Below are 20,905 nucleotides of genomic sequence, written 5' to 3'. Positions count from 1 at the left end.
GATCCCGGACCTGGAGACGGGGGGTTTGATCTTGGGAGGGGACTTTATACAGTGTTGGATCCGGCTCTGGATCGTTCGAAGTCTAGGACGGGCAAGAGGCTGGCAGGGCCTCGGTGCTGAGGGGGTTCATGGATCAGATGGGAGGGGTAGAACCTTGGAGGTTTTTGAAGCCGGGGGGGTAGGGAGTTCTCCTTTTTCTCCCATGTCCACAAGGCTTATTCCCGGATTTACTTTTTTGTTCTCAGAAGGGCCCTAATCCCGAGAGTGGTGGGGGCGGAGTATTCGGCGATAGCCATATCTGACCATGCTCCGCATTTGGTGGACCTGGAGCTGGGGAAGGATCAGCGCCCGCTGTGGAGGTTAGATGTGGGGCTTCTGGCAGAGGAGGAAGTATGTGGGCGGGTCCGTCGGGGTATAGAGGGGTATTTGGAAGCCAACGATAACGGGGAGGTGCAAGTTGGGGTGGTTTGGGAAGCGTTGAAGGCAGTGGTTAGAGGGGAGCTGACATCCATTCGGGCGCACAGGGAGAGGAGGGAGAGGGTTGAGAGGGAGAGGCTGGTGGAAGAAATGGTAAGGGTGGAAGAAATGGTAAGGGTGGACAGGAGGTATGCAGATGACCCGGAGGAGGGGCTTTTGAGGAAGCGTCGCAGTCTCCAAGCGGAGTTTGATATACTGACCACCCGGAAGGTGGAGGCGCAGTGGAGGAGGGCGCAGGGGCGGTATACGAGTATGGGGAGAAGGCAAGTCGGATGCTGGCCCACCAGCTCCGGACGTGGGTGGCAGCGAGAGAGATGGGGGAGTCACAGATGCAGGAGGGAACCTGGTGCGGGGTGGCAGGGACATTAATGGGGTGTTCAGATCCTTTTACGAGGGGCTGTACCGGGCGGTGCCCCCTAGGGAGGTGGGCGGGATGGATCGCTTTCTGGATAGGCTGGAGTTCTCTAGAGTAGAGGATGAGCGGGTGGAGGGTCTGGGGGCCCCAATCGAGTTGGAGGAGCTGATGGAGGCGCTGGGGAGCATGCAGATAGGGAAAGCACCAGGACTTGACGGGTTCCCGGTGGAGTTTTACAAGAAGTTTTCAGATCTGCTGGGCCCTCTGCTTGTGAGGACCCTGAATGAGGCGAGGGAAGGGGGGGGCTCTGCCCCCCCGACGATGTCTAGAGCAATAATTTCACTGATCCTGAAGCGGGATAAGGATCCCCTCCAGTGTGGGTCTTACAGGCCGATTTCGCTCCTCAACGTGGATGCAAAGTTGTTGTCAAAGGTACTGTCCAGAAGGGTGGAAGATGTGGTCCCGATGGTTATCCATGAGGACCAAACGGGGTTTGTGAAGGGGAGGCAGCTGAATGTCAATGTGCGGCGACTTCTTAATGTTATGATGATGGCGTCGGCGGCTGGGGAGGCGGAAATAGTAGCATTGATGGATGCGGAGAAAGCTTTTGACAGGGCGGAGTGGAGCTACCTGTGGGAAGTGCTGAGGAGGTTTGGGTTTGGTGAGGGATTCATTAGCTGGGTGAGCTGCTGTATAGCTCCCCGGTGGAGTGTGGTGACGAATGGGAGGAGGTCGGAGGACCTTCGTCTTTCCCGGGGGGCGGAGAGGCAGGGGTGCCCCATGTCTTCCCTGCTCTTCGCATTAGCGATCGAACCCTTGGCCATGGCGTTGAGGGATTCGAAGAACTGGAGGGGGATTGTGCGGGGGAGGGGAGGAGCGCCGGTTGTCGTTGTACGCAGATGATTTACTGTTGTACATCGCGGATCCGGCGGGGGGATGCTAGAGGTATTTGCTCCTTTTAGAGTACCTCCCCATACTGATTCCGAAGGCTTTTTTCAAGAGGGTGAATAAGAGTATTCTGGGGTTCGTGTGGGCGCGGAACACCCAGAGAGTGAGGAGGGTATTCCTGCAGCGAAGAAGGGAGGCAGGCGGTTTGGCGCTGCCCAACCTGTGTGGGTATTACTGGGCTGCGAATGTGGCAATGATTCGCAGATGGGTGATGGAGGGGGAGGGTGCCGCATGGGAGAGGCTGGAGGTGGCGTCCTGTGTAGGTACGAGTTTGGGGGCATTGGTGATGGCCCCACTTCCACTCCCCCCGGCAAGATATTCCACGAATCCGGTAGTGGTGGCGTCCCTCAAAATTTGGGGGCAGTGGAGGCGGCACAGGGGGGAAGTGAAGGCCTCAGTGTGGGCTCCGATACGGGGCAATCACCTGTTTGCACCAGGGAGAATGGATGGTGGGTTTTTGAGTTGGCATAGGGCAGGCATTAGGCGGATGGGGGACCTTTTCCTCGATGGGAAGTTTGCGACTTTAGAGGAGTTGGAGGGGAAGTGGGGCCTCCCCCCTGGGAATACTTTCAGGTATCTGCAGATTAGGGCGTTTGTTAAGCGGCAGGTGGTGGAGTTCCCGCCGCTGCTGCCTAGGGGGGTGCAGGATAGGGTGCTCTCAGGGACGTGGGTCGGTGAGGGGAGGATCTCGGCGATTTATCAGATGATGCAGGAAGAGGAGGAGACCTCGGTGGAGGAGCTGAAAGCGAAGTGGGAGGAGGAGGTAGGGGAAGAGATTGACGATAGGATGTGGGCGGATGCCCTGAGGAGGGTGAACTCGTCCTCTTCTTGCGCACGGCTCAGATTAATTCAGCTGAAGGTGCTGCATAGGGCGCACATGACTGGGGCCAGGATGAGCCGGTTCTTTCCGGGGGGGGGGGGGGGGGGGGGGAACAGGTGCAGGTGGTGTTCGGGAGGCCCAGCGAACCACACCCACATGTTTTTGGCATGTCCGGCTTTGGAGGGGTTTTGGAAGGGGTTGGCGGGGACTTTGTCCAAGGTGGTTGGTTCCAGGGTGGAGCCGGGCTGGGGGCTCGCGGTCTTTGGGGTAGCATCGGAGCTGGGAGTGCAGGAGGCGAGAGAGGCCAGTACACTGGCCTTTGCGTCTCTAGTAGCCCGGCGTAGGATTCTCTTACAGTGGAGGGACGCGAAGCCCCTGAGCCCGGAGGTCTGGATCAATGACATGGCCGGGTTCAACAGGCTGGAAAAGATTAAGTTTGCCCTGAGGGGGTCGGTACAAGGGTTCTTCCGGCAGTGGCAGCCTTTTCTCGATTTCCTGGCGGAGGGGTAGAGGGTGGTCAGTCTCAGCAGCAACCGGGGGGGGGGGGGGGGGATTCGGGGGTTTGTTGTTGCGACGGGGTGTTTGCTATTTTTTCTTTCTTTCTTGTATTGTTTTTTTTTTATATAATTGTTATTGGAATTTTTTACAGAAAATATAAAACATAACGACAAACAATGAAATGCAACACAATAACCCATAATAACTGTGACACCCCCAGACCGTATCGGCGCATGTATCACATCCCCCCACCCCCCCCAACCCTAATGAACAACAAAAGAACTTAAAAAATATTAAAATTAAATAAACAAACATAGTCATTGTTGGCCCCCCCCCCTTTTCCCTCCCCTTTTCCCTCCCCGGGTTGCTGCTGCTGCTGTCCCTGTACCCTATCGTTGAGCCAGAAAGTCGAGAAAAGGCTGCCACCGCCTAAAGAACCCTTGTACCGACCCTCTCAGGGCGAATTTGCCAGCGTCATGTAAAGACACCAGTCTGGGGGCATTGGTAACGGTAACGTTCTCGCCTGCCCGATACGCCACAAGTCCGGTGGTAGTGGCGGCTCTGAGGATCTGGGGGCAATGGAGGAGATATAACAGAGTGGAGGGAGCATAGATTTGGAGCCAAATTTATAATAACCACAGGTTTGTACCGGGTAGGCTAGATGGCAGTGCCGGAGTTGGCAGGGGGCAGGAATTGGAAGGATGGGGGATCTATTTATAGACGGGAGCTTTCCCAGCTTGAAAGCTTTGGCGAATACGTTTAAATTGCCAGCAGGGAACGGTTTTGGGTATTTGCAGGTGCGAGACTTCCTGAAGAAACAGGTGCCGGCCTTTCTGCTGCTGCCGCCATGGGGCATACAGGATAGAGTAGTTTCCAGTACCCGGGTGGGAGAGGGGAAGGTATCGGATATTTACCAGGAGATTTCAGAGGCAGAGGAAACTCCGGTGGAGGAGCTTAAGGGAAAGTGGGAGGACAAGCTAGGAGAGATAGTGGCGGGGCTATGGGCGGATGTCCTAAGCAGGATTAATACTTCCTCATCATGCGCCAGGCTTAGCCTGATACAATTTAAAGTAGTCCACCGGGCACACATGACAGCGGCTGGGATGAGCAGGTTCTTCGGGGTGGAGGACAGCTGTGCGAGGTGCACGGGAAGCCCAGCAAATCATGTCCACATGTTTTGGGCATGCCCAAAGCTTAGAGGGTTTTGGCAGGATTTTGCTAAGGCAATGTCCACGGTACTAAAAACACGGGTGGTGCCGAGTCCGGAGGTAGCGATCTTTGAAGTGTCGGAAGATCCCGGAGTTCAGGGGGCAAAAGAGGCTGACGTCTTGGCCTTTGCGTCGCTGGTAGCCCAGAGACGGATCTTGTTAATGTGGAGGGACTCAAAGCCCCCGAGTGTAGAGACCTGGGTTAGTGACGTGGCTGGGTTTCTCAGTCTCAAGAAAAGAAAGTTTGCCTTAAGAGGGTCAATGTTAGGGTTCTCCTGGAGGTGGCAGACGTTCGTCGACTTTCTCAGGTAAAATTAAAATGACAGCAGATGCAGTATTCCAAAGGGAAGGACAGATTGTTGTTGTATGGTTGAGGCGCGTGAAGATTGGGCTGGGGGGAGAGGGGTGAAATGTTTATTTCACCATGTTGATGTCATTGTTTATGTTACTGCTATAAAAATGTTCATATACCTTCATGAAATATTATTCCAAAAAAAGGAGGGGATCTTGCTGGTTGTGGTATTCCCATGAATTTGCTGTCCTTGTCGTTCTGGGTGATAGAGGTAGTGAGTTTCTAAGGTGCTGTCCAAGGAGCCTTTTTGGAGTGTTGTTGGAGTTGCAGTCATCCAAACAAGTGGAGAATATTCTATTGCACTCCTGACTTGTACCTTGTATATGGTGGACTGGCTTTGGGGAGTCAAAAGGTGAGCTCCTCCCTCCAGAAATTACAGACTTTGACCTGTGCTTGTCGACACGTCATTTAAATGGCACTTCCTGCACTATCTCTTAATTCTTTCAATACTCAAATATCTGTCCAACTGTCTTAAATATACTTTAGGACCAAGGATCTACACCTCTCTAGGGAGAGAATTCACAACACTTCGACTGAGAGAATGCCCCTCATCTCAGTCCTGAATGGTCAGCCTTTTATTCTGAGATTATGAACCCATGTTATTGACTCTCCATCCAGGGGAAACATCCCCATGGCATTTACATTTTTCAAACCCCTTAAAGAATCTTACAATTTTCAATGAGATTACCTTTCATTCTTCTAAATTTTAGGAATATAGACCCAGTCTACTCAATCACTCCTCAAAGGACAATCCTCTCATTCTAGGAATTAATTTATTGGACTTCTCACGAGTAACCATACATCTTGCCTTGGGTAAGGAAACCAAAACTGCACACAGTACCCCAGGCATGGTCTCAGCAAGACCCTAGGTAATTGTGGGAATATTTCCTTGCCATTATGTCAATTTCCTTTGTACCATTTGCTATCCTTTCCTGTATGTTGACTCTGTGATTCAGCTTTATCATAGACTCATAAAATTTACAGTGCAGGAGGCCATTCGGCCCATCGAGTCTGCACCGGCCCTTGGAAAGAGCACCCGACCTAAGCCCCCACCCCCCACAATCCAGTAGCCCTAACCTTTCTGGGCACTAAGGGCAATTTATCATGGCCAATCCACCTAATCCACACATCTTTGGACTGTGGGAGGAAACCGGAGCGCCCAGGGAAACCCACGCAGACACGGGGAGAACGTGCAGACTCCGCAGACAGTGACCCAAGCCAGGAATCGAATCTGGGACCTTGGAGTTGTGAAGCAACTGTGCTAACCACTGTGCTACCCTACCGCCCCTCGACAAGTATGACACGAAGGTTCCTCTGATATCAACATTTTCCTGTCTCTCACCAATTTAAAAATATTCTGCTTCTCTATTCCTACCAAAGTGAATAAGCTTATATTTCAAATGTCTGTCATGTTCTTGTCCACTCAATCAACCTGGCCCCCTCCAGCCTCTTTCTGTCCTCCTCACAGCTTACTTTCCCACCAAACATTACGTCAAAAACTTAGATATAGTAAATTTGGCTCCCTTGTCTACATCATTGAGAAATAAGATATATAGCTGAGCCCCAATGCAGTAACCTGATAATCTGCCAACCCAAACCAAAAATGACTAATTTATCCCTACTCTTTGTTTACTTTCCATTAACAAATCCTCAATCTAAACTAATGTATTACCCTCATTCACACAAGACCCAATTTTGTCGAATAACCTCTTGTGTGGCACCTTATCAAATGCCTTTTGAAAATCCAGATACACTCTGTCCACTGATTTCCCCTTATCCGGTGTACTAGTTGCATTCTCAAAAAACTCCACAGATTTGTCGAGATCATTTCCCTTTCATTAATCTATGCTATCTCTGCCTAACCATGTTATGATTTTCTAAGTACCCTTTTACCATGTCCCTAATAATACAAACCTGCATTTTGCTCCTCAATTAGAATAATCCTTCTCAGCTTTTAAGACCTTCAACATTTGTACACTCCAGAAGGTGGTGAAAGACAGGGCCAAGCTTCTTAAGAAGCTTTTTGTGCCGAAACAACATTGACATCAACTGACATTTATGGAATGCCATTAACTTAGAAATACACAAAGGCATTTTACCTGGGCAAGTATAAAGCAAGGAAGAAAAACAAACAAAACAAAATCTTGTGCAACTGTTGTAGCTGATTTGTCTTGAAATTGGTATTTATATTTGTAGCAATACATTAGTTTCTATGGTTGCTTCAAGTACTTTATAGAGTATAAATGAAATTTTATTGATTATGTTACTGAGAGAGAGTCTGGAACTAATCTCTGGCGATGTCAGAGAGCGCTTTCATCAGGATACAAAAGGAGAAGAGCTATAGTAACCAGATGTACATCATCAGTTACTTTTATCTGGATCAGCTTGATGCCACTTCACTTCCCTATTTTCTTTAAAGATAAGAGATTGACAAACACGTGCTACGAACAGGTTACTTAAGTAGATTAGCTTCTCTTCCTCTCTCTCAACAAAATAAAAAGTTACAGCATCACAAACTTGTCAGTCAGAGAACCAGTTGTTTACTATGTACAAGACTGACATTTTTGTTTCCTTTTAATTTAAAAAGAAAGGTTAGCCAGGAACCCTCTCCACATGCAGGCCCCGGAGGGAGGAAGAGAGAGAGAGACGACAACCGGCCAATCTGTCCGAAAGTAACGAGGTTCCCTGGAAACCACATCCACAGGAAACACGGGAATGAACCTTTGAGTTACTGTTCCTGCAGTATCAATGACCTGGCCACGGTGCAGTGCCAAAGTCACTTTCGAATGCAGGGTACAAGACTGACATATTGACAACAAAAGTAACTAAATAAAATGTTTTAAAAAATCGGCAGAAAAATATCTCTCCCTACTTTCAAAGGCAACATTTCCACATTACGGGAAGATGGTGGCATAGTGGTATTGTCACTGGTCTCGTAATACAGAAACACAGGGTAATGCTCTGGAGATCCAGGTTCAAATCCTGCCACAGCAGATGGTGGAATTTAAATTCAATCAAAACACCTGGAATTAAAAGTCTAATGATAATCATGAATTCATTGTGAATGGTCGTAAAAACCAATCTCGTGATAATAAATCTACCATCCTCGCCTGGCCTACATGACTGCTGACCCACAGCAATGTGGTTGACTCTTAAATGCCATTTGAAATGGCCTAGCACTCATTTCAAGGGCAATTAGGGATGGGCAATAAATGCTGGCCTGCCAGTGACACCCACATCCCAGGAACGAATAAAAAACATAAGAGAATTTGAGCCATAATGGCATAAACTACTTTTGAACCATGACTTGCATTATCCAATAGATTAATTTGATTTGATTTATTGTCACATGTACCGAAGGACAGTGAAAAGTATTTTTCTGCGGCCAAGGGAACGCACACAGTACGTACGTAGTAGACAAAAAGATTAATCAACAGAGTACATTGACAAATGGTACATCGACAAACAGCGATTGGTTACAGTGCGGAACAAGGAGCCAACCAAAGCAAATCCATGAGCAAGAGCAGCATAGGGCGTCGTGACTATATATAGTTTTTTTTAATTTAGAGTACCCAATTATTATTTTTTTCCCCCAATTAAGGGGCAATTTAGCTTGGCCAATCCACCTACCTTACCTTACACATCTTTTTGGGTTGTGGGGTGAGACCCACGCAGACGGGGGGGGGGGGGGAGAGATTTGGAAACTCCACCCGGACAATGACCCGGGGCCAGGATCGAACCCGGGTCCTCAGCGCCATGAGGCAGCAGTGCTAACCACTGCGCCACCGTGCCGCCCTAACTACATATAGTTAATTAAGAATCCAAATGTAGCAATTGCATACATGATTGATTAGATGTGTACTTGCAATGCCAAGGCATACAAGGTTCTGGGTCAAATGCTGGAAAATGGGACTACAATACTTAGGTAGTTGTTTTTGACTAGCACGGACGCAATGGGTCGAAGGGCCTTTTCTGTGCTGTAGACCACTGTGACTATTATTCTAGGCAAGTAATAAGTAAATTATACCATCATTGGTCATACGGCCTCAATATTCATAGTCACATGGCGTAAGCAAGATATTTTAACTTTGTGTGTTTGTTGGTAAAAGTAAAATGAAAAACAGACTGAGCATTTTAACATTTTAGTTACGAAGGGTGGCAATGTTTGTTAAGCAAATCAAGTGAAGTAAATTTACCTCTTGTGCGTTGAAATGCAAGGCATTTTCCACTAAAATGAGAGCATCCAGTACAACATTGTGCCACACTTGAGCATAATTGCCATTCTATACTAGATAACACTTACTTAGGAGTTGCTAGTAAGAAGTTATGGGCTGACCATACAAATAAAGAAGTTCAGAATAAGGCAACATCAAACATTATGACGAGGATATGTCTGTATGGTTGGTAACCAGTCAGATATGAAACAATGCTTCAGACAGGGAGTATGTATCAGAAGTGGGAAGTGAAAAACAACGCACTGTTATCCTCAACCAAGAATAATGGGTGGGATTCACCAACCTGCCGCACCTATTTTCTGGTGCTGCATGCCCTCGCCGGCAGCAGGATTCTCCGTCCCGGCAGCCGGCAATTTTTCCCATTGTGGACACCCCTGTGCCATCGGGAAATCCACGTCCATGAGTGAACTGCTGCCGAAACGGAGGATTCTGCCGATGGAGAATTCAGCCCAGTGTTTTTACAGGTATATATCTTGTTAGAATGAGAAATCTGCTGCTTTACATAAAATGCACTGAACTTGTATTTAAAATTACTTAGACTTTTCAAACAATACATAATTATCTGAAGGTCCTATTTGTGTTCAGAATAACTCTTGTCCGTCGAACCCCTAAAAACAGTAAATATTTTAATTTCTTACCCGAAGTAAAACACCAATAGGCTGACAATAGCCAATGCTCCCTGAATTTTTGTAGAGCTTGTAATAACTCGGGATAGCTACACATGAAAAAGAAAGGAGTCAGAAATAATAATTCAATTGCAATCCTCATGAAACAAATTTCAGATTTGCATATTATATACCTGTTTAACAAATCTCGAATAACTATTGTTAACAATTACTTCTAAACTTAGTGAGCAATTAAACCAGTTTTAACTTGGGAAAGTGGTTATGATAAGTTTTAAGGTTATGTAAGGACATGGGCGGCACGGTAGCAGAGTGGTTAACACTGTTGGTTCACAGTGGCGACGCGCGTTTGATTCCTGGATTGGGTCACTGTCTGTGCGGAGTCTGCACATTCTCCGTGTCTGCGTGGGTTTCCTCTGGGTGCTCTGGTTTCCTCCCACAAGTGCCGAAAGACATGCTGTTAGGTGAATTGGACATTCTGAATTCTCCCTCTCTGTACCCGAACAGGCATCGGAGTGTGGCAACTAGGGGCTTTTCACAGTACCTTCATTGCAGTGTTAATGTAAGCCTACTTGTAACAAGAAAGATTATTATTGTGACACTAATAAAGATTATTATTATGTTTAGGGTTTCAATAAACAATAATAAATGACTGAATATGTGGAAACAATTAATTCCTTGTGTACACTTGCTGAGAATTCTGACCACAGTTAAGAGTAAAGTATCTGGTGTATTTTGTTTAGAGATATGACAAGTAAAAGAAAAAAATAACAGCGTTTAAGAAATGACAGTAAATTTTTAAAATGGTGCACTTAAATAAGCTGATGAGCTTACTTCCTCTTCATTATTTTTTTGAGTTTGCTACAAGATATTCTATACTGGTTCAAAGTCAACAACCCAATAAGCAGATACAGGGTGAAAATCGCCCATCGGGAGACTAAGTGCCGACGCCGGAGTGAAAACCGGAGTGTTTCACTCTGGCGTCGGAGGCCGCTCCTCGCCCCCTATTCTCCCACCCCCAGGGGGCTTGGAGCAGGGCCGCGTCAATTACTCGTGCCGGGCCTTGGCGCCGTGTTAAAGCGGCGGCGCATAAATGATGTCACCCGCGCATGCGCAGGTTGCCGTCCTCCCCGCGGGCGGATTGATCTTGCGGGGCGGCGGAGGAAAAGAGTCCGTCCTTTAGAGACTCCGGCCCGCCGATCCCTGGGCACCGATCGCAGGCCAGACCCCCGAGCTCGATCCTCCCTCCCCGCCCCCACAGGCCGCACACGCAGCGTTCGCGCGCTGTTCACACCGGCAGCGACCAGGTGTGGTTGGCACCGGCGCGAACCCGTCGGATTGGGCAGGCCGCTCGGCCCATCCGGGCCGGAGAATTGCCGCTCGCTCGTTAGAAACGGCGAGCGGCAATTCTCCGAATGGCCTGTCGTGAAACACGGCACGCCGTTTTGGGGGTGGTGGGAGAATTGCGTGCGGGTTCCAGGGCGGCGTGGCGGGAATCGCCCGGCACTCCCGCGATTCTCCCACCCGGCATGGGGGTCGAAGAATTGCGCCCACAATGTCCTATTCAAATTAGAATGCGTCTTTATCGATACAATATGTATAAATAACAAGAAACAGGAATTAGACAAACTACTCTAGACCAGGGACGGGATTTTCTGGCACTGCCTGCTGCAGGAACCGTCTGGTCCTCTGAAAGACATTTGACTGGCCCACCACCTCCCTCGCAGCAGGTTGAGCCAGAAAATCCCAGCCCTGTTTACTTGAATCTCACAGCAGCTGAATATACCCTGTCAGACCAAAATTCAAGTGACAAAGTAACAGTTTATTTGTTACAAAAGGTTAAGGGAAAAAAAGTATCTTCAGTACTTCAAAGATTTTCAGTCAAATCCAATACCCCAGGAGTCTTGATTCTGTGTCAGAGGGGTGGATTACTCTGTTTCAATATAATTTAAGGGCATATCATGGAATTTGTCTGCAGTTGAGTAATTTTATTTGTAGTTTTGAGCAACAAGTGAGTGCGGGGGGGGGGGGGGGGGGGGGGATGAAAGGAAACAGGGCTAAGAGGGCACAGAATGAGGGGAACCAAGGGCCCAGCAGATGAAGGGAAATCAAAGAACTCCACCCATTCATACACAGCAGCTGAGAATTTCTCAGCCTCTCCAAATTTTGAGAATTTCCAATTGATTAAACTTCTCAGTCCCAGTGAATGCAGAGACATAAAATTCCAAACTCTTCATCCTCCCTATACCGTCAAAGTTTTGTTGGTGTGATATTATCAAGCTGCAAGCTTTTCTCAGCAGCTGTTAATGTCACAAACATGTGGCGGGGATCACTGCAGAAGAAAAATTTAATTGCCAAAATGGATGCAAAGCTTTAGGGACGATGCACCAATTCCAGGAAACTCCTGGTCAGTCAGGGAGTGTTGGTAAATCTACATGTAGCATCCATGTCAGATTGCTAACTGATGCCAAGTTAAAGTTTAAAGAAACCGAGATTTCATAAATTAATTTTAGTCCCTATACCAAGGATACATTCCCATTATCAGTTTGCACTGGATTTAAAGCTGGACCCAATTAGTCAAAGGAAAGTAGGAAAAGGATGGCAGAGAAGCTGTCCTGGAAACCTATTTCTATAATGTAACTTGACTATCCTCATTTTAATTGTACCTCATTAATACTTTCTGGGAGATTGAATGACACTAATATAGTCACTAGGTTGACAAGTGCATTCTGATTGTTAGACAATGCACCAGGGAACAGTTAACTGCCAAGCTTTTGTTTAAATTTAAACTAGGCAAGTTGTCTCTATTTGGGGAAGACATTGCAAATGGAATGAGCCAGGGAATGGCTGTCCCCCAAGCTTTTGCTTAGTTGAAAAAAGACGCAATGCTTGGATGTGTTATTTCTGTTTGTAAAGGACTGTGTGTGAATATATTTTGCTTTTCATACACACAAGTGAGCCACACTCCAAGCCAAACTAATAATCTTAAATGGTTGCAAGTGTAATCCTTAGCACAATTGGGATCATTTAGTAAGTGCTGTGCAATTGGAGAATCACATCTAATGTTGGACACTCGGTTCTGAGTTTTTGCATGCGTGGACGGATTGAGTGTGGTCAGTAGCTTTCCTGTTGTGAACAGCCAAAGGGACATGCTATTTTATACAATCCACCAGTCATTGGCATGTAAGGCCTTCTGCATACACAACGTTACACCTGCACTACAACTTATTCACCTCATTACTCATTTCTGTACAAGGCAGAACATCATTTTGGCTTGATGACAGCATCCTATGAGAGGAGAATACCACTTGCATTGCAAATGCATAGTAGCAATGTGAAACAGCTAGCTTCATCTGTTGCTCAAATTGTGCTCAAAACATCGAATATCAGAAGACAAACATAAGCCCGGAGGATGCTTGCTTATTCTGTTCTTACATCCACACTCTTGAGAAACATAATCTAAAGTGAATCCCTATAATGTGCAAGTGAATTATAGATGAGGAAGACTCTTCTTAATTCATCAATTCAGGCCATAGTTAAGAGTACTGTGAACATTTGGATGCTCCATTAAGGACATCAAAGTCATTGCTCACTGTTCTTATGATCTTATAAAATCAAGGAGTTTGTGAAGTTCAATCTTCAACTTTCAAAGTGAATTGATTGTTATTTACTAAATCAGTACTGGATAAATAATCTTCAGATTTCCTCCTTCTTGGCCCTACACTCATCCCTGAAGCATCTCGACAACAAGGACTCCTACATCAGACTCCTATTCATACTCCAAAATGAGTTTGCCATCACCATCACAGACTTCATCAGCAAGTGTGTAGAAGATTGCGTGCCAAAGAAGGTAGTGTGTACATTCCCCAAATGGAAACCATGGTTTAATCATGAGATTCACTCCCTACTGAAGGTCAGGTCTGAGGCGTCAGACGGGCGACACTGACCTATACCTGAATTCCAGGTACGACCTCCGCAAAGCCATCAGGGATGCCAAGAGATAATACCAGATTAAGCTAGAATCACAGACTAACGACACGGACTCTCATTGGTTGTGGCAAGCCTTAAACAACATAACGGGCTACAAGCAAAGCTGAATAGGATCTCTGGCAGCAGTGCACCCGTCCCCAATGAACTCAGAGCATTCTACACTTGGTTCAAGCAGGAAAGTACCCCAGCAGCCTCAGACACACCCATACTTACCTCACAGCTTCCGAAGTCAGATCGGCCTCCTTGAAAGTGAACCCTTAGAAAGCAACGGGTCCCAACGGAGACCCTGGTCATGTACTCAGATCCTGCGCTGACCAACCAGTGGGTGTTTTCGGACATCTTCAACTTCTCCCTACTCCGTTCCGAGGTTGCCACCTGCTTCAAGAAGACCACCATCATGCAGGTGCCAAAGAAGAACCAGGCAAAGTGCCTCAACGACTACTGTCCGGTAGTCTTGACATCAATCATTATAAAGTTCTTAGAGGTTGGTTATGAGACACTTCAAATCCATATTCCCAGAATGCCTTGATCCACTGCAATTTGCATACTGCCACAACCGGCCCACTGCAGAAGTCATCTTCCAGGCTCTACACTCATACTTGGAGCATCTCGATAACAAGGGCTATGTCAGACTCCTCTTCATTGACTATAGCTCCGCCTTCAACACCATAAACCCAGCCAAGCACATATCAAAGCTCCAAAGCGTAGGACTTGGCTCCTCCGTCTGCAACTGGATCCTCGACTTCCAGATCCATAGACCACAATCAGTAAGGATAAATAATAACACTTCCTCCACGATAGTCCTCAATAGCAGGGCCTCGCAAGGCTGCGTACTGAGCTCCCTACTATACTCCCTATACACACATGACTGTGGCAAAATTTGGCTCCAACGCCATCTACAAGTTTGCTGATGACACAAACTTAGTAGGTCGGATTTCGAACAATGATGAGTCAGAATACAGGAGGGACCTAGTGGCTTGGTGTAACGACAACAATCTCTCCCTCAACGCCAGCAAAACTAAGGAGCTGGTCATTGACTTCAGGAAACAATATATCGTTCACACCCATGTCTGTATCAATGGTGCCGAGATGGAGATGGTTGACAGCTTCAAATTCCTAGGTGTGCACATCACCAACAATCTGTCCTGGTCCACCCATGTCAACGATATGACCAAGAAAGCACAACAGCTTCTATACTTCCTCAGGAAATACGGCATGTACACATTGACTCTTACCAATTTTTACAGATGCACCACAGAAAGCATCCAATCTGGCTGCATCAGAGCTTGGTATGGCAACTGTTCGGCCCAAGATCATGAAAAACTACAGAGTCATGAACACACAGTCCATCAGGCGAACTCGTGCCCATCGACTCGGTCTACATCTCCCACTGCCTTGGGAAAGCGGGCAGCGTAATCAAAGAACCCTCCCACCCGGGTTATTTTCTCTTCCAACTTCTTCCATCAGGCAGAAGATACAAAAGTCTGAGAACATGCACTATCAGGTTCAAAAACAGCTTCTTCCCTGCTGTTACCAGACTCCTGAATTACACTCTTATGGACTGAACCGATCTCTTCACATATCATCTCTACTGAGTAGTACTACATTCTGTATGCTTCACCCGATGCCTATGTATTTTTATGTATGCCCCATGCTTTTTAATATATGGAACGATCTGACTGGACTGTACGCAGAACAATACTTTTCCCTGTACCTCAGCACACGTGACAGTCCAATCCAATAATCAATTCTATTCTGTTAAACAGAACCAAATAAGACTAATGGATCTGTTGTTGCTCAAATCTATCAGTATCTTTTATCAATATGCACATATGACTACATTAATTTATCTACAATACCATGCTTCAAGTAAAGGAAGGCCCTCCATATCCTCCTTGATTAAACATTGGGTTTTCACCTTAACTAAAACCGCTTAGCCACTATGCTGAACAGTTTATCACATAGGTTCAGGAGCAATTTGACAAAAACAATTGCAGTCATACAGTTTACAAATTGCTTTTTTATTAGCTGTGAGAAAAGATTGGAAAACTGAGGTTGTTTATTTGGATCAGAAGGGCCAGGGAGAAATTACTTGCAGCGTATAAAATTATGGGGAACCAAAATATCATAGATAGGAAGGACCTACTTCTTTTAGCATAGAGGCCAGTAATCAGCAACATAGATTTAAAATAGTTGGCAGAAGGATTACAACAGAGGTAAGAAGAATCTTTCTAGAGACATGGGGCGGGATTTACCAAGAAACCGCCCCATGTTTTGCTGCGGTGGGAGGTGGTCCACCATTCATCAATGGCAGGGTTGTTGCCAAAGGGTTGCCCATTAAATGCACCCCTCAGTGGGATAGGCGAGTTGTTGGTGGGACCGGAAGATCCCGCCGGCGTGAACAACTGGAAAATATCACCGTGTTTGGGTCTGGAACTCACTGTATGAAAGGGCAGTAGAGACAGAGTCCCTCACTTCATTTTAAAAATATTTGGATATGCACTTGAAGTGCTGCAACCGAGACAGAGACCAAGAGCTACAACAATGGGATTAGGCTGGATTTTTCTTTTTTGTCTGACAGGGAAATGATCAGCCAAACAGCTTCCTTCTGTGCTTTGAAGTTTTTATATTTTAAGTTTCTAATTGCTGTTACAATAAATCATACTAGGAATTAACATGAAATGATTCCAAATTAATCAAATTGACCATCAGGTCTATTGGAACTCTTCACTACAGCAACTATTCCAACTGCCCTGTTCACTCAATATCCCTGCATCTTTAGAACAGTACAGCACAGAACAGGCCCTTCGGCCCTCGATGTTGTGCCGAGCAATGATCACCCTACTCAAACTCACATATCCACCCTACACCCGTAACCCAACAACTCCCCCTTAACCTTACTTTTTAGGACACTACGGGCAATTTATCATGGCCAATCCACCTAACCCGCACATCTTTGGACTGTGGGAGGAAACCGGAGCACCCGGAGGAAACCCACGCACACACGGGGAGGACGTGCAAACTCCGCACAGACAGTGACCCAGCCGGGAACCGAACCTGGGACCCTGGAGCTGTAAAGCATTGATGCTAACCACTATGCTACCGTGCTGCCCTAAATATTTGCTTTAAATATTTATCCAATTGTCTTTAAAAGCCACAATGGTCCTGTCTTTAGTCACTCCATGCTGTAAAGCACTCCATATTTCAGCAACCGTCAGAATTTAAAAAAATCTTTATCTCTTTCCTAACTCTCTTACAATTTCAAATTGAGGATAATTCATCACTACTTCCCCAATTAGAGGATGAATGTGTGAAGAGTACTTTCCATCAAAACACTCCATAATTTCAAAAAAGACTTGACACAATCTTCACTTCGCCCCACTAGCATCACTACTTTCACATCCCTTATTCATCCTTGTGAATCTATGTTGAATCCTCTCCCTGGCTTTAATTTTCTTCCTGGAATTAGACATACAAAATTTTATATAGTATTCTTAACTGTGCCCAAGTCATTGTCTTGTACAAAATTATTAGGCTGTTAGATATCTTATTGTCTAAGCTTTTATTTCAATTATATTAATAATGTCCTTGCACTTAGCCTCATCGATCAATGTGCTTTTAAGTAATAATATATTTGAACCTTTAGATTTAACACTCATCTACCTGCACTATCCTTGGTATCGAAGATATGCAGATTATTTTTAATGCTTGAATGTAAAACTCACTGAAATTGTTGCAATAATTGCTGAGCTTTTGATGCTAAACTTTGTGAAAGAAAAGTTGATGACTTTTGCATGATGACATCCCTTGATTGAGAAAGGAAAAGAGGGAACTGGCACCCTCCCCCCCCACCTCGATACACCTATCTAGCCTCATTTATTCATCCACTCACCCAATCAACCATTCACTAATATTCATCCACTCCCTAACATTCACACTGGATCTTTAAAATTACCATACAGCAACTACTACCGTAAAAAGGGATGCATCCTGTCCTTCCACCGATGCTACAGCACTGAGATGGAGTTCTCCCAGAGATGCTGTGCTCCACATTTCCATTGAAGCCAGGCTCAGAAGACCTGGTAAGATATGCAGAGCAGCGCAGAATGTGGAAAAGTTCAAGTGGAATGGCAATTTACCAATAATTGCTGCTTCGCAGAAGATCCAAGCCTGCCAGGAATCAGCAATTTGTCTTGCAGGTGTTTTTCTGAAGATGGTGAATAGATTTCTGCTTAATGAATCTCTAACATTGAAACTCCTAATTAAGTGCAGTGTGCTTTCTAGCCATAGAAAGGGAAAAATCAACATGAACCCAAAAACCAACCAGGAAGTTTGTTGGCATTTAGGGTAGTTATTTTGGTTTCATGGTCTATGTAATGAATATCTTGAGACTTGCATCATAATCAGAGTAACAGGCTAGATTTCACTCGCGAGCAATGTATAGAACAGTGACTTTACTTGAGATTGCAAATATTTGTCAGGCTCAGTGAAATCCACTGTCATCCTCACGCCTACTTTTAAGCAAAACACTCACCTGATGAAGGAGCTGCGCTCCAAAAGCTGGTGATTCCAAATAAACCTGTTGGACTTTAACCTGGTGTTGTAAGACTTCTTACTTTAAACAAAAAGTCATCGGTCCTTAACCAGATCATAACACTGCATGCTCATCATTACTGATACTAGCTTTTTATTACAGATTTTATTTAATTAACCAAATTCAATTCACTGACTGCCTTGGTGAGATTTAAACTCACTTCTCCAGATTACTAGTCCAGAGTTCTAGAATACTAGCCTAGTACTAACCATATATGCTACCAGACCTACGACTTGTTTAAACCATATCCACCATTATCCAATATTGTGTGTCAGTCTGTCTAAAATTCAATCTTGGCTGAAACACTCCAGTACAGATGAGATTTTTGACTTGAGTTATAGTGAACAAAAGCCCAAAGAGCGACTTTCCAAATTCCACTTCCAACAGTAATTATCACCTTGCACAGTGTGGAAATGCAAAGAATAATTCAACTTTCTAAATGAATGTGTTATACCTTATTTTAACTTACCAAAACTGCCAATGGAAGTGGTATAAATCCCATTCTTCTGGAAACTGTATCACTATAATCTGTATATGCCTGGAAGAAAATTATCAAACAGACCTTAAGTAAAGGATAAACAATGAACAAAATGATCAATTATCTTTGTCACAAGTAGGCTTAAATTAACACTGCAATGAAGTTACTGTGAAAAGTCCCTAGTCGTCACATTCCGACGCCTGTTCGGGTACACAGAGGGAGATTTCAGAATGCCCAAATTACCTAACAGCACGTGTTTCGGGACTTGTGGGAGGAAAGCCACGCAGACACAGGGAGAATGTGCAGACTCCACACAGACGGTGACCCAAGCCAAGAATCAAACCTGTGACCCTGGAGCTGTGAAGCAACAGTGCTACCCACTTTGCGACCTTGCTGCTCACGGTAGTCAGCTAACTGGTGAGTTGATGCAAATTCCCCAATATCTAGGTACAGTAACCATTCTTGAGAAATACATTTTCTTGGTAGAATGGAAATGGAAACACAAAGAACCGACAAACATAATTGAGCTATGGATAATTTTATGACATCTACACGAGGAGGTGATTGTATAAGATGTGTGGCTTACCAACAGAACCAAACAGCTAAAGAAGACATTTGAAGCTAAAAGTCCAGTGATTGGAAGTGAGAAATATGCATACCCAGAATATCTTAGTGTGTAAAATACTTATTTAAATGGGGAATGATCAATATGCATTATACGATATGTATTACCTGTTTAATAGGATGCTTCAAAAGTTGGATCAACTTGCCAGTAACAGGCACAATGGAAAGCACGCTACTATTACTTTCCATCCATTTCTTAACAGCAAGTTAAAAAAATTACATTTGTGCAGATTTCTCGATTGAAGAAAGAGACCATGGCTGCTGCCCGAATAGTAAGTCCTTAGCTAGGAATTGTATGTAGAAAGTAGCAGCAACCAGCAATCCAGTGCATTAAACAACTGTTGTAGATGCAAAAAACTAAGCTTCAAGTGCCACTTTTTGGCAGCCATTAGGCCCATAACAGTTTTCATTTTTGCTCATCCTTCTTGTGAGAAGGCACTTGATTGTCTCATAGAGGTTGCTGAGATTGGGAACTTGAAGGTGTAAACACAAGCCACTATGTGGCATCATACATTTGTACTCCTGTTTCCATGGCATTCCAAAACCCCTTGTTCCTTTCTTTCTACACAACACTTCATGAACCTGAATTTTACATACTTAAAATGTAAGTATGGCTGCAATCTACCGGTCTCGTCGCGCCCGGCTCAGGACGTGACGAGGCCATAAATCTCACAGGAGGCGTCGCAATCCGGATCCCGCCCATTGACGTTGGGATCCAGATTTGCATTTTCAAGTGTGCAGTTAAGCTCACGAGAGTTACCCCAGGCACGGGATCTAACTCCTGCATCTCTGAGACCCCGAGCAAACGCCATTTAGCACTGGTCTCCACCAACGTGGACCAGGTGTTCTGGCACTTGGAGCTGTCTCCCAGACAATAGGGGCCCCTGGGTGGTCGGGCTCAAGGCAGGGTGGTACCCTGATGCCACCCAGCACCGTGGCACAGCCAGCCTACCACTCTGGCAGTGCAAACTGGGTGCCACCCTAGTACTGCCAAGGTACCCAGGTGGCACTGCCAGCTTGGCAGGGGCACTACCAGGCTGGCAGCACCAAGGTGCCCAGGTGGCATTATGCCCATGCCAGGATTAGTCATGGGGATGCCCTGCCCTTATGAGGTGGGGTGAGGGGGGCTCAAGAGTCCCCTCAGTGGTAAGTTGGGGCATTGGGGGTTCAGAGATTGCGGAGCCATTTACAATGGTGCCCGATCTCTTCCTGCACTGGCAAGCGCAGCTCATTAGTGCCGGAAAAGCCCAAGTGTGGCCTTGACAGGGCATCCTTGCCATGGCCTAGAAACGAGCAGGGTCGTTGCCGGCGCTGCAAACACTGGGAAACACCCAGCTAAACATGCCCGATACGGGACTCTGTTTCATTTCCATTAAATTATGCCCTATGTTTTCTTAACATGTTTATGGGGAATGGGGTTGAAGGAAACATTTTTAAAAAAAAAAGTCAGGCAGTACTTGAACCGTGGCTTCTTCAAATCATTGTTACAATAACAAACCCACAGAGGGTTAGGGGCGATGGAAAGTACCACCTGAGTTGGTATTCAAGCAGACACCAGAGACAGGACAATGGCCTTTTAACTATGGTCTAGTGCACTGTTGTTCAATATGCTTGCCATTCATCAGTGATAGACGTGATGAATTAATGTTGTTCATTTTTAGAGCCTCACTAAAGTTGCAACGATGGGTAAGAGCGTGTCACTC

At 45.8% G+C, this 20,905-nt stretch overlaps 1 protein-coding gene and 1 non-coding gene across 3 annotated transcripts in view; both read right to left on the bottom strand.

Annotated features, from left to right (window-relative positions):
- Positions 1-20,905, bottom strand: part of tapt1b (transmembrane anterior posterior transformation 1b) — a 146,902-nt gene that overhangs the window by 35,628 nt on the left and 90,369 nt on the right. For both annotated transcript variants that reach the window (XM_038791563.1, XM_038791564.1), the window contains exons 11-12: positions 18,570-18,638; positions 9,532-9,608 (exon numbers count right to left, since the gene is read on the bottom strand). In XM_038791563.1, the coding sequence (XP_038647491.1) occupies positions 9,532-9,608; positions 18,570-18,638 (146 nt within the window). The remainder of the gene's footprint in view (positions 1-9,531; positions 9,609-18,569; positions 18,639-20,905) is intronic.
- LOC119964007 lies at positions 7,322-7,452 on the bottom strand. Its single transcript, XR_005460248.1, has one exon. It is a non-coding gene; the product is annotated as a small nucleolar RNA SNORA71 (small nucleolar RNA).

The sequence above is a fragment of the Scyliorhinus canicula genome, chromosome 3 (genome assembly GCF_902713615.1).
Source record: "Scyliorhinus canicula chromosome 3, sScyCan1.1, whole genome shotgun sequence".
Taxonomy (NCBI): Eukaryota; Metazoa; Chordata; class Chondrichthyes; order Carcharhiniformes; family Scyliorhinidae; genus Scyliorhinus; species Scyliorhinus canicula.
The sequence above is the reverse complement of the archived record's forward strand: the minus strand, read 5'-3'. Positions and strand labels throughout refer to the sequence as shown.